Source organism: Indicator indicator, chromosome 16 (assembly GCF_027791375.1).
Source record: "Indicator indicator isolate 239-I01 chromosome 16, UM_Iind_1.1, whole genome shotgun sequence".
Lineage (NCBI taxonomy): Eukaryota > Metazoa > Chordata > Aves > Piciformes > Indicatoridae > Indicator > Indicator indicator.
This window is the reverse complement of record NC_072025.1, coordinates 16365390-16379949: the sequence shown is the minus strand read 5'-3', so window position 1 is coordinate 16379949 and position 14560 is coordinate 16365390. Positions and strand designations below refer to the sequence as shown.

Here is a 14560-nt window from a genome sequence, read left to right as displayed (position 1 = left end):
ATGCTGTTCAGCAGAGAGCCTCCAGTATGAGATATACCATTGCAGAAAACCATGTTCCTGGTATAAGGACTGTAGTCATGCTGCCATCAGAGAAGCTCCTCAATGAACTCCCAGCTGTAGTCAAAGCCAGGCAGCTATATCATTGGATTGGAGGGATGGGCTCCTTCCAGGTGCCTCCTGGCAAGGAAGTCCAAACGAATTTTCTGGCTATGCCACCCTGAGGACAGCACAGAAACCAAGTCAGAGGCAGCGACAAGTGGCTGGGCCTCATGCATTTAGACTAGAAAGCAGAAAAAAATCCCAGGCAATGCAGGAGTAGGAAAGCAGAGCTGCTATGACAACTTCTCACTGTTTCAGGAGCTTGTATCTACTGGGACTCACATTTTCAGCTATTTAAAGGGAAATGAAAAAGAAAAGTGCAGTCAGAGGGCAGCAAACCCTGAGGAGATCCCCACTAGAGACAGATCAAAGGAAACAAGAAGGAAGTAAAGCAAACCACTGTCTGGTGTCCTATCTGATATTGGCCATAGAGCAATGAAGAAGAATGGCAATGTTAAAAATGAGATCACAGTCTCTGAAGTTTAGCCAATCTGTCAAGAAAAGCTGTCCTCCATAGCAGTAGCAGAAGACAGAAAGAAGCAAGAAAAGTGATCTCCGTATGACTTTTTTTTTGATCCTACAGAGACTTCCTTTTCCTCCCACCTGTTTTCATCAGCTCCTGTGAAGAAAACTCACAGCAGCTCTCTAGACAAGGACTGGTCTGCACAGAGAAGCAAGTGACAACAAATAGGAAGCCTCAAATCACAAACTGAAACATAGACTGAAAGAAAACCTTATGATTGACCCAGTCAATCCCACTCCTCGAGCAAAAAAACTCTTCTGAAGGTGTCACAAAGGGAACACTTCTCTGTGCTGCAACAGGAATGTAGCTGGTTTACAAAAGTGGAGTTGATGTATTCCATGCAGCATATTTCTTGCTTAGGTATAGGCTGTGTCAAGCAAACTTTCATCTATAAAGCAATTAAAACCAGTTCTAAGTCATATTTGCTTTCCTGTCCCTGTTGAGTGTTAAAAGACCATGGTATTCAGGGGAAGAACCAGAGAGTCATTATTTTTGAAGCTCAGTAATGCATGTTATACATCACAGAAGCTGCTATTTCCCCAACATACAGGAATATGAGTCTGTATTTGATTAACATAAAAAGACCCTTACCAGAAAGTGAGTAATCTGTGTTAGTCATCCTCATGGCTGGAGTATAAGATACACTTGGCATGTCATGGCCCTTCTCCTTCTGTTTCCGTCGATACCACACAAACAGTGCCAGCAAGACCATAATAATTAGAAGGAGAATAATAATTCCAATGATAGCTCCCACTGAGTGCCTCTCTGATCCAAGAGCAGGGCTAATTTTAGTATAGGGGTTTAATTCTTCCATCATAAGAGCCGCTGTTAAAAGTAATTCATAACACACTGTAAATGGAATCATGCATTTCATTTTTGAAACACTACTTTTTTTTTTTTTTTTTTTTAAGCAAGGACATCATTGTAGGGGAGAGAGAGAAAGAGAGTGGGAGAGAGAGAGAGAGAGAGATAAATATTTTACAGGCAGAATTTCACTGTACCTTGATCGCATCGGATTCCTTTGAAGCCGGCACTGCAGTAGCAAGTACCTGTGACATGGTCACACGTAGCATTATTCATGCATTCACAGAGCTGTTTGCAACCATAACCAAATGTTCCTGGTGAGCACTCTGGGAAGTCAAAGCAAAAGATTGGAAAGAATTCTACTAGTGGGGTTTTTTTTGTTTGTTTTGGGTTTGTTTTTTTTTTTTTTTTTTTAGGAATGAATGAAACACTTGCCATGGAAAATCCAGTAAAAAAGACTCCCTGATTTCAGTGTCTCCAAGATAACCTCCTAGTGTTAGATGATTATTACTTTAAAGCAGGAGATAGATGTATTTCATGTACACTATGAAGTATTACTTAACAAGCTGTAAGTTTCTGGAAAAGTCACACAAGACTTCACAAGGATGAAACCAATAATACATACAGAGGATTTAAATTCTTGATATATATCACAAGTGTACAGAATTTAACAGGGCATGAGCTCAGAAGCTGTAGACAACATCTTGAAAGAGCACAGCACTCTCCACCAATTCATGAGGGTAGTGGCAAAGAAAAGTTTCATGTCTCTTTATATGAACACAATAGGCTTTTACCAAACAAATCCTGCATGCTTTCATACTTATCTCTACTAGTGTCAGACGATAAATACAATATTTTAGGTAGAATTACAGAGCTGAGCATCTGAATGATTTGATTTGCTCTGCAGCTGTATTAGGATGGTTAATACAGAAGGGATTTCTATCTGTCTTTGTATGGCTATCAAAGAGAAAATGATTGAATGCCCAGCTGAGAAATGCATTCACCCAATTACTATGATGGGCTATTACAATAAATCTGTAGGCAGATTACTGTACTTCTTGAGGAACAGTTCAATAATAAATTGAAAGAAACAACTTCTGTCACATCTTACTCACTTCTCTGGTGAGGAAGCACACTGGCTATTTTTCTTTAGATTATATATTGTTTGGTTTAAGATGTTACTACTGTGCCACTGCAAATGTTTTGCACAGTATGATATCTCCGCAATGTCAGTCTCTAAGTAACCCTAATAGCCCAAATTTAATATTAAATAATGAACAGCAGGCAGTATTTGTATAATGATTTGCAGTGTGTATTAATGTTTTATCTCTTTCTTTCATCTGCAGGTCCTCAAACAAGGAAAAATAAAATTATTACAATTAATGATCACTCTGTTATCAGTCTGTAACCTGCTTTAAATGAATAAGGTCTAAGTTTTTGGACTGCTCCACTAAAATGATGTCTGCATTAAGACATTTTATCTGCAATGTGGTGTGACTGTCAAGTCAGCAGAATTGTGAGAAGGAATGAGTCTTAATGAAGAGATGCATTTAAATAGTAGAAAAACAAATAAATAAATAAATACACTTGTAGTTTGGACAGAAAAGAATGCCTCAGGCTTTGTGCAGAGGTCAGATTAAAAATGTAGCTCTTTGTATAAAATCTGCTAGGAAGCAGTTCTACTTCAGAACTTTTTAATTTCCTACTTTATTTCTGGTTGCACTTAAGGGTGTGCAAAAACTCACAGCAAGTTGGCCCCTTACAGAGTTTCAGTGATACTGTATGGAATCCCACACCAGCATGCAAATTTGGTCCTGACATACATGCTTGGCTGACTGTATGCATGTGCCCTCCAAAAAAAGATGTTCATGAAATTACCTACATGTACAAGTACTTCCATAAAGATATATGTAGTAAGCTAGAGTTGAGAAGCTTTCACTGGCAAGTCTAGCAGGAATGTTACTGTACTGCCTCAATAACAAAAAAAGGCTGGAAACCCTGTGGAATTAATGCCTTGGTAAGGTGAGATGAATTTCACCCTGCATTTAGAATCCAAGTAAGTGTGTGAGAATTTTCTTTTGATTTACTGTACTGGACAAACAAGTAATTATTCAGCTAGAGCACATACAGTTTCTACTACTCTCATTCTTTGTTCTTCAAAGAAGCCATTTGGCACAGCATGCTAAATATGCCAGCAAGACATTGACAACAATTACAGTAAGATACGCCAGTACCCTTGCAAGGTAATTGAAGCTCATTGTTAAACACTTGCTCACCACTCAAGTTAAATACAAATCCTTCCAAAACCAGCAAGTTATTTTTTTCTCTTGATCTGCTTTCATTGCAAAGATGAATCTTTATTTAGTCCATGTCTATAGCATAACAGCTTATGCAAGAAAGACCCAATATAACTTAAAAGGCAGAGAACAGAAAGGACTTCTTTCTTTTAACCTTTCTGTTGGATCATCTAGTCCAACACCTCTGCTAAAGCAGGGTCACCTAGACCAGTTTGCCCAGGATTGCAATGTCCAGGCAGGTTTGGAATCTCTCCAGAGAAGACTCCACAGCCTCTCTGGGCATCCTGCTCTAGGGCTTCAGCATCCTCAAAACAAAGACGTTTTCCCTCAGGTTCACATGGAGCCTCCTGGGTTCCAGTTTATGCCTGTTGCCCCTTGTTCTGTCACTGGGCACCACTGAAGAGAGTCTGGACCCATCCTTTTGCCCCCCACCCTTTATCTATTGCTGAGCACTGAGAAGCTTTCCTCTCAGGCTGCTCTTTTCCAGGCTCAACACCCCAAATTTCTCAGCCTTTCCTCCTTACAGAGATGCTCCAGGCCCCTATAGCATAGCCTCTGTTGGATTCTCTCCAGTAGTTCCCTGTCACTCTAGAGCTGGGGAGCCCAGAACTGAACCCAGTACTCCAGCAGTGGCCTCACTAGGGCAGAGTAGAGGGGAAGAAGAACCTCCCTTGACCTGCTGGCTCCACTCTTCCTAATGCACCCAAGTCAGTACTGACTTGTTTTTATTACATTTTAGGCTGGGAACAAAAAGGCCTGATCTGCAGAGCACTCACTATATTTCTTTATGCTTAAACAGAATGCCCAGCTTTCCAGAGATGCCTTCTTCTCCCTGTGGATTATATAAGCTGCCTGGGGTTACTGTCTTGCTGACATCAAGACCTCATTTAAGATCCCATTTCTGCAAAGACTTCTGAAATACAATCCCTCCCCAGGGTAAGAGGAAAAAATAGGCATGTTGCTACTTACTTTGCTCACATTGTTTGCCTGTAAATCCAGTCCTGCACGTGCACTGGCCGGTGATGTGGTCACAGTCTGCTCCGTTCTGACACTGACAAACATTGGCACAGTTTTTTCCATAAAAAGCAGCTGGGCAACCTTTCAGGAATCAGAATAAGGAAAGGCTAAGAAAGAAACTTAAGCACAAACTCAGATGTGTTATCAGCAAATAAACAAGATATGTAGGCCTATAAATCTATGGATTTTTTTCAGCCCCTGTATATTCCATAACATTTATTTGATCTAAAACGCAGCGATAGTACAACAGCCAATTTTCCTGAAGCAGTTTCTCCCATCTTGCAGAATTGCCTTTTAAGTGTTTCAAAAGAACAAAAACTTGACCCATCTATACAAACTACATTTTCCAGAAGTGAAAGAAGATGGCTAAACAGAAACTCTCTAAAAGGCCAGAGATCAATCCATTACTTGCAAGTGAAAAAGCCTTCTTAAAAGGCTCACCAGAATCTCATTTCCTCCTTCATACCATGCTGATAATTTTCACTAGTAGGATGAGAAATCTCAAACACTTTTCTAAACCAGACCACATACACTGGGGCTTTAACAAGACAGGGACTGTACAAATTCTTGCCATGAATCAATAATTTCAACGATTGGTCCCTCCTTTATCGACTGCCAAAGGCACAGAAAACCTTGCAAAGCTTCAGGAGTATTTTCCTCGGGGAGATGTGAAGTTACCACAAGGAAGAAGCAGGTGGTTTTGCAGGAAAGACTGCAATACTTGGAAGAGACACAAGGTAGCAGCACATACTTTGACAGACTCCCTGGCACAAGAGTGCCTCTGAAAAGCTTACGCTGAGTGCAGTAGAGCCCCGTCCAACCATGAGTACATCTACATTCTCCATCGTAAGGGCTGCACATTGCTCCGTTGTGGCAGTTGCATGAATGAAAACAATCAGGGCCCCAAAACCCAGTGGGACAAGCTATGAAGATAAAAGAGATTTGTCAGCAACGATACTGTGTCAGTGCTGTGGAGGAGCAGTAATAAAGGAGAACCTGTGAGACACCAGCAAAGGCAGAACTTCACATTGCAGGGCTTGGCATGGTGGCAGTGATGACTGCTTCTTCCAAGCTTTGCAAAGCCAGGTGCCAACCTGCAACCTCATCCATGCTGTCCTGCCCTGGCACAAGGGGTTTCTTCCTTGTGTAGATCAGGTGGCAGGTTCAGGTCTTAGCTGCATATGAGCACTGAGAACCACAGAAAGATTGTCCCACAACATGGCATGAAGTGCTGTAGCCACTCTGTCTGCCTTACCAGCACTATCTGGGAAGATAATTTGGACAGGGTTTTAAGACATGGAGGTAATTTAATTTTCTTTTTGATATTCCAGAATTCTTGCATAATAAAGCACAGCTCTTTGTGGTTTACTTTTCCTCTGCAGTCACGTACTAAAATTACCACATTCATTTGAAGCATAGAGTGCTACTCAAATGATGTTAAAAATGTAAGGAAACTTTTTGCAGCATGAATTTCCATCCACAAAAATCAGATTGCTTTTATTGATGGGCCTAATATTAAATTAAAATCTCCAGGTCTATTTTATATTTCTACAAGTACAATAGTAATACTTTTTCCAAAGTTATTTTAAGACCTCCCTCCAAAACTGAATGTAGCAAGTTACAGTTATTAGTGCCAGACTAAAAGATCCAAAATGATGATAACCTTTCAATATAACAACTATATTTTTGCTTTAAAAAGCACTTTCCATGGCTTCCTATTAAAGACATGAATTAATAAGGCATAGTTCCCAGGAAACCTGAAAGTACAGAAATGGTGCCTGTTTCCATGCATGCCATTGACTCCAAAGCTGAGGAAAATGCAAGTTGTCTGGCATATGACAGACATCTGTAAAGCCAGCATGAACAGCACAAAAACCCACCCTGCCATGACGTACATCAAGCGAAAGGTCACCGAACTCACACAACGTAAAGCTGAACAGGATTTGGCCTGTGCCTGCTATAAGCAACCAGAAATACTTCTACAATGCCTTTGTAAGCCAGAGCTGCAGGGGCTGTTCGTGTCTCCAGAATGGGCTCTGGAGTTTGAGCTAAAATTATCTCCTTTGCAGCTCTGTCTCTCGGTCATTCCAGGTTAACTGGTGCAGAGGGAGGGCTGACTGAAATAGCTTGGTACCGGACTCGGGTACAGGGGGCCAGTTGCCAACAGGAGCCTGCGGAGAGGCCAAGATCATGTTGGGAGATTCACACCTTCTTTACAAGAAGGTTACTGAAGAAACAGTCAGGTTCCTGCTTTGTTCATCCAAGACAAAGTATCTATCATCAGGTCCTTCTGCCTGCTAAACTGGAAAGAGTTGCTGCTGAACTGGCCTGCCTCACTCTGTAAGAAAAACCCATCTTTTTTCAAGGTTAACAGAAACTAACAGTCACTTCCCAATTACATGGCTAAGTATAATGAGGAATCTGTGGAGCCTTCTATCTCGCCCCCCCACCCCTTCTTTTTGAGTGACAGCAATATTCTGCCTGTGGAACACACACAATAAAAGCAAAATTACAGCCGTCTGTTTTTATCCGAATCCTAGTTTATCACTTGAAGTCTAATATATTTTACTCTGGAATGCTGTCTAATATGCTGGTTGTATCCTGAATATGAAGTAACATTTCTGAATGATAGGATATTGCTTCCCTCTGTGATCTATCTTCAATTAAGGAATGCTCTCAGGAAATGACACTTTGGGATCAGCAAATGCCAATCTTCTACCTGGGCAATTTTCAGGAAGAAATCCTCCATCCCTCCAAGCTCACATTGACTTTTACAATTAAATTACATTTAATAGAAATATTTCAGCTGCCTAATTTCTCAATTCTGGGGGCTTGGTACATGAAAACATTTACTGGTGAATAATTTCTAATGCAATAGTGGAAAGAAAACAATTAAAAAAATAAATAAAAGGGAATCTGTCTAGAAATTAAAAGGGAGCAAGGAGCTTTCTTTTTTGATAAGAGCTTGTGACTTCCCTTTCCTGTAATAGAAGCTAGTAACAGCTTCTGCAAATTCCAAATGCAGAAACTAATTCAAGCCAAAGTGAACTTAGATTAATTAAAAGAAACAAGCTCTAAAGAGAGTAAGGCACTGCCTGCTCTAATACTTCAGGGATTTCCCCAGAATCTGTATTTAACTTTCAGAAAAATCTAAACAGGGAAAATATGTTAAAGTGGAGGTGGAAAAAGAAGACTTTTCTTACTCTGGGAGCAGTCTATGCCTATCCAGCCTGGAAAACATTGGCAGGATCCATCGATGGGATTGCAAGTCCCGTTCTCAGTGCACTGACAGACCTCGGCACAGTTCTTCCCATATTTTCCACTGGGACAGACTGTGAAAATATAAGGCAGTTAACTGAAGGCTCTTCATAATGACCATGAGGAAGTCCTAGGACTTAACACTGAGCAGTTAGAGATAAAAGTAATTACAAGATTTTTCTTTGCTGAAAATCTTTAGGAAAAGCAGAAAGTATTAAATTCCATTTATGTTTGCTTACATCCCAGGCATAAAAACAAGAGGGAAAAGTCATCTCAAAATGTGTTTTTTCTGCTGGAAAATGAATCTAATGTAGTTAGAAGATTATAATTATTGAAGGGCATTATGAAATGATGAAAAGAGGAAAGAAAACAGAAAAGGGGCTATTGGGAGATGAAGAGAACAGTAAAGTTGAGGAGAATTCACAGAGTAGTAGCAAACACAAATGGCTAGAAGGGATTGATCCAGGGACTTGGCCAAGGGGGTCCCTTGGAACAAACCTTGAAAGAGGGTTCTGTGCTGGCTCAGAGGATTAAAACCTCAACAATAAGAACAACAATATTAGCCTAGTGAGGAAGTCTCAAAAAGATGATGAGCAATGAGGACTTTTACTTATAGGTCTGTCACTAGAACCTAACTCCCTGGTACCATACTAATACCTAATGATGACAGCAATAATGGACCAAAAGTTGGTATGATGACCCAACATGCTAGCCATGGGTATTGTACTAGGAGGGCAGTGCCCATGAAATACCTGATGGAAAATAAATTTGGAAGAAGAAGCTGAAAGAGCTCTAGTCCTTTCTTGTGTTATCCCATGAGCACCACAAAATGTATCAAGCACAATGTGGTGCTGCAGTCTAAGGTACATCAGAGTGCCTAACTCATCGCTGCCCTGATCCCTTCTGGATCAAATATATTAGGCTATGCTGAAGAGCAGCTTTCAGCAATGTTGCTGGCAGGCAGTCTTCCAGCATCTCCCAGATTCAAACTGTGTAAGTGGAATCAGAAGCAAGACTGCCACTCCTGTAGGTACTTTTACCATGTAAGCCTGGTGGAAGACTACTCCCACAAATAAAGCATGTATCCAATTGCTGAAATGCCATGCTTGTCTTTTGGCATCTGTCCACCTACTCCTCTCCACTAGCCCTTGCTGTAACAAGTGTTCAATTATGGTGCACATGTGGTTTCCAAGGATTATTTTTTATGCTGAGGGTGGTGAAACTCTGTCCCAGGTTGCCCAGAGGGGGTGGTAGATGCCCCATCCATGGAAACATTCCAGGTCAGGTTGTCTGGGGCTCTGAGCAACCTGCTTTAGTTGCAGATGTCCCTGTTGACTATGGGCGAACTGGACTAGTTGACCTCTAAAGGTCCCTTCCATCCCAAATCATTCTATGATTCTCTATATATTTGACCGAGAGCTGTCAAACAGATGTGCCTCATCCTAATAAAATCAGCATCTCTTCCTGTTTGTCCACCCAGCTTACTTCTGCAGTTGGAAGAAAAGAAACTCTAAATCTTTTTTGGAGTCATCTTATAACACCCTAAAGACAGTGACATAAAACTAATAGACATGTAGATCCTCAACCTCCCACCAAATTATTGGAAATCTTTAATGTTAAACTTGATGGAAAGCTCTGCTCAGTAATGAATGTTTTATTTCTGTGCTCTTATTGGCTGTGTGCCCTGACAAAAACAGATGTATTTTCAAAACAAGATAAAACACATAGTCCATCTTTGCAAAGGGTGTAACAAATGGAACTGGACTTGGACCCTGGTAAATAATAGTGATGTCAAAAAAGTGATTAAGGCATGTCCCTAAATTATGCAATTGTTTTACCACTTCAGCCTCTCTTTCTCACATGTAGTCTCTGCAGGTGACCTCAATCTATCCTGACTGTGAATCAGGCACAGATTGAAATCCTGAGCTGTGATTCATTTGCTGCTATACAATATGCCATCCTTCACTCTTACTATGGAGAAACCTAAGAATGTGCATACTATTGTTTTCTGCATGTGTTTCTATGTATTATGGACTTCTCTCTAAGAGTGGATAAAGTTGATTTTGGCTTTCAAATTACGTGCTAAACAGAATTGTTCTCTAACTGAAAAGAGATAAAACTAAACACGATAAACAGACACAATGAAAAGGACAATATACAGACGGAGAGAGAGGGAAAGAAAAGCCCTCATATCACAGAGCAACAAGTAAAATGATCTGTCAGCCTAGGTTATCATAGATGCTGTACCATTATTCTGATCCAATGCTCTATATAGAGCAGCTCAATGCAATATTTTTATTGCATCTTTAAGATGGAGATAGATAACATCATTTGAAGTCTGGAGTTTTCATATATACAAAAAACAGTTCTCAAAGGACTTATTTCAAGTAGAAGCTGATGTGCTCTGCAACATGGAATACTGATGAATTGGGAAAGATTTGTGATGCCAGCACTGATGCTGACAAAGGCAACAGGTCATACCGTATAAAGGAAATGCTGCTGTTCCACATGGTGGGAGCTAGCAGAGGGGTTCCTGAGGTGTGAGCACCTCTTGTCTCTGTGAAATAGTGTGATGCCCTCCAGAATGTCAACACAGAAGCATTACAAAATCCATCCTGCCACAATGGTTGTTCTCACTCAGTTAAGTAACCTGGCTGTGGACTGACACAGTGATCCTCCTGTGAAGATGTGAGATCCAAACACAAGCCCTTTTTCAAATGTCTCAAATGTTTTTAAACAAGGCTGTAGTGAGGACTAGTCCTGCTTGCTGCAGGAGCAAGCTGATTGTACAACGCAGATAGCGATGTTAATTAGCTCTAAAAGCTCTGAAGTGGGACTCTGAAAGTCCCTGTGGGATGTCAGGTGTGTTCTAGCAGCAATAACAAGTTGTTATCAATCCATCTTGCCACATGATTGTGAAACATATGCATAAAAAACCAGCTGCCTAGTTGTTGGCTGCTCTGAATCCTTAGCACAACCACATCAACTGTGCAATTTCAGAGGCTACACAGCTCGTTGCATGCACATGCTGTTGATGGGAGAATGTTCCCACTGCCAGAGAAAGAGAAGGCACAAGGAGATGGAAATTCCAAAGTGGAATCTTCATTTCACGTATTTCTACTGGAAAACGTTAATTAGCATTTTTCTTTCTACAAAAATAAAGTTACATGCTAACTCATTATGACAAACTGCAACACAAATTGATTTTAATTAGGACATGAATATTTTAAAATTAATTTGCTGGATAGATAAACATTTCAAAGTAAAACCAGAAGTGCTGAACATCTGAGCAAAAATAAAATAGTTTTCTTAAGAGGATAATTAGCCCTGCTTATGCTTTGAAATCTGACTAACTTTTCACATAAAATGGACAAATTCACTGAAATATGTTCATTTTAATAAATTCATTGGTACAATGTTTAGTTGACTGTACAGCACAGGAAAAGGAAAACATGGTTATGCTTAATCTATGTTTAATGATTTTGCATAAGTGCTGTCTGCAATTTCTAACTTACTGAAAAGCAGGTCATTAAAAGGTGTCAGTTCCATTTTTACAGGGATGGTGACTTCACAAGGACAGTAGCCATTAAGAATAATCTCTTTTATATCTGTATGTAGAAAATACCCACAGTAGTAAAAGAAGACCTTACAGTGGCCTTCAAGTCATTAAGAGGGCCTAAGAAAGCTGGAGACAGACTTCTTAGTGCAGCCTGCTGTGACAGAACAAGAGGTGATGAGTTTAAACGAAAAGAGGCAGATTCAGACTAGATAAAAGGAGGAAATTTTTGACCCTGAGGGTGGTGAGACACTGGCCCATTCATTGTATCTCACCTCACCCCTGGAAGCATTCCTGGTTAGGTTGTTTGGGGCTCTGAGCAAACTGCTCAGGTTGCAGACGTCCCTGCTGACTGAAGGAGGGTTGGACTAGTTGACTTTTATAGGTCCCTTCCAACCCAAGGCATTGTATAATTCCATGAATCTATGATTCTGCACTAGGCTTAGCAGAGAGGGAAATGAAACCATTGGCTGGCTGATGGATTTACAGCAGGTGTTTCATTCCACATTCATGTCAATAGTGAGCAGCAGACCTGCTTTATTTATGAAAGCAGGAGCACATCATCTTTACAAAAGTGTAACTATTTGCATTTTCCCTCCGAAGCAAAGAGCTCCTTGTGATCTAAACTGCTGAAACAAAGGAAAAAGGCAGGAACTTTGTGGTCAAGTCTTGCTGCAAAATCACAGACACAGAAAAGTAGGAAAGGAGGCAGTATGTGGAGGTCTTGGGCTCAGTACCTTGGTTGCAGAGAGCACCAAAGAATCCAGGCAAGCAATCGCAGTGTCCTGACACGTGGTGACAAGGTCCGTTGCTGTGCACACACTGAGGGCATGGCTGACTGCAGTGATGTCCATAAAAGCCTGGGGGACAAACTGAAGACCAAACAAAACAAGTCATCACAGTCTATCAGAAGATTTCTCATTGCTGCGAGCTTGAGAATTCCCTTTCTGTCTCAATCCCAAACCAGTATTTCTTCATTTATAAAAGCACCATTTTGTGAATAGCTGAAATTATGGAGCCTGTGGGATTATTCCATGTCTAATAACATGTAAGCTCTGAGTAAAACTGCTCCTGTGGTTCAAATATTCACGCCATACTAAATCATGTAAGTCCCTCACTGTTTAATAATACAGTGGAGCTCTCTCGGCAGCCTCTCTCCCTCTCAAGACACTAATTTGAGTCTCTCTAGCCTGTCACAGTTAAACTCTTCCACAAAACATGGGAGTTTAAGGTGGTCAAGACTTCATAGTCCACTGGCAGATATAGTTAATAACACATAATCCAAAGCTTTTAAGATAGGTAAGAAAAGAAACACACATCTGTACAGACAACAGAAACTCAGAATGCCACTTCCTTTAGAAATTAAGGTAAGAAATCAGAGGAGGTGTATCAGGAAACTCTCAATATTTTGCATCCTAACAGCTCTGTCAAAATCTGATTTCTAAACACATTAGGTGCAATACCTGTGTTCAGTTGGGACAGTCAGTTTTATACATGCCACTGCAGGAGCAGCATCCATCAGTGATGAATGTTAATTACAGTAACAGCATACAAAATGACCTAATTTGCATCAGCAATCACACCGGATAGCTGAGCAAATGTGTCAGGAACGGTGTGCTTAATTTGCTTCAGACCTGGATTGAAATTATGACAGAATTTGTACATGAGGCATAGTGCCAAGATGATGGCTCAGTGTCTCTTATAAAAGCTTATTGTTGCTTCTAAGCACACGCAGAATGACAAACCATCCACTGTCCAAACATTCACTGTGATAGGTAAGCACAAACAAATGTTAAATTGCAGTAAGTAACCTCAAAAATGACTTGATATGGTTTAATTTTTACTCCTGTGATTCTCTGTTCCATAGTTCTGCCTCAGTGGATACTATATCATGCCCATGCTGTTTTTTCACCAACTGAGGATTTTTCTCTCGGTTTGTATCTTCACAGAGTGTCAGGTTCTTACACCACTGCAGATTTCCAGCTTTAACTTAGCTGACAGGTTTGTTGATGATGCACTAGCTCTAAAACAACTTGGATCATTCCTGGAGACATTTTTGCAGGCCTAAGAGCAGTAAACTATCTTGGTGTCTCATGTAATCCTGATTACACAGACACAACAAGCTGATTGAAGATCATCTTCAGTACTGCTCTTCACAGGCTAAACTCTGTTTCTAAAAGAAATTACAAAGCAGCCTTCACCTGCAGAGCTGTTCTCTTCATTAGGTAATCTTGAGCCTTAATTCCTCAGAAGAGGGGGAAGCAAGGTGAATTCTCTGGCTGTATATTCACAGAGAGGCATTCCAGCGACATGAAGCAATAGCAGAAGCATCCACAGTTCCCCTCTGCCGTCACCCCGCTGAGAAGGAAAACTTCTCCCTATTATGTCCTCAGCAAATGCCCTCAGGGAGCAGCCTGATTACTGGGGTTGCTAACTGGGGACATTGTTTTCCTCGTGTAGTCTACGGGCCATCAGCAGCTCCTCATCTTAGAAAGGTCAGAAACTATTAACTTCTGAAAGTTTTACACTCTTAAGGTATCGAATTTGTAAAACAATTTCTTCTCCAATTCCCTGAAGCTCTAAGCACCATGTTTTAGCCTTGGAGAGAGGTTTTACAGCTATAGAGATATGCTGAAGCACCTGGAAACTGGGGTTTATAATGGATATGCTTATAGACCATTAGCTACAGCAGTGCTAGAGGTCATCGTTATAATAGCTTTAAATAAAAACTGTCAGCTACAAATTATTTTTAGAGATGACCGTGTTCCAGTGTCAAGTGTAACTGGTGAAGTCAAAGGGGATATATGAACTGGGTATGCAGGATGTCTTACAGAGAGAACAAGAGCTGCTGCAGAAAAGAAAGACAAATCCATTTCTTGTTTACACAGGAAGATGGCTGTGTGTAGCTCAGATGAGTGAAGAAGGGTCCCTAAGGGGCAAATGTAGCTTCCCAGATAAAGCAAATGAGAGGATTTTTATCTCCTTGGTACATTTTAATATGTAGCA

At 40.6% G+C, this 14560-nt stretch overlaps 1 protein-coding gene across 1 annotated transcript in view; it reads right to left on the bottom strand.

The window, feature by feature from the left end:
• Positions 1-14560, bottom strand: part of MEGF11 (multiple EGF like domains 11) — a 224741-nt gene that overhangs the window by 28578 nt on the left and 181603 nt on the right. Inside the window, exons 15-20 of the mRNA XM_054387816.1 lie at positions 12292-12426; positions 7944-8072; positions 5535-5663; positions 4693-4821; positions 1624-1752; positions 1214-1447 (exon numbers count right to left, since the gene is read on the bottom strand). Of these exons, the coding sequence (XP_054243791.1) occupies positions 1214-1447; positions 1624-1752; positions 4693-4821; positions 5535-5663; positions 7944-8072; positions 12292-12426 (885 nt within the window). The remainder of the gene's footprint in view (positions 1-1213; positions 1448-1623; positions 1753-4692; positions 4822-5534; positions 5664-7943; positions 8073-12291; positions 12427-14560) is intronic.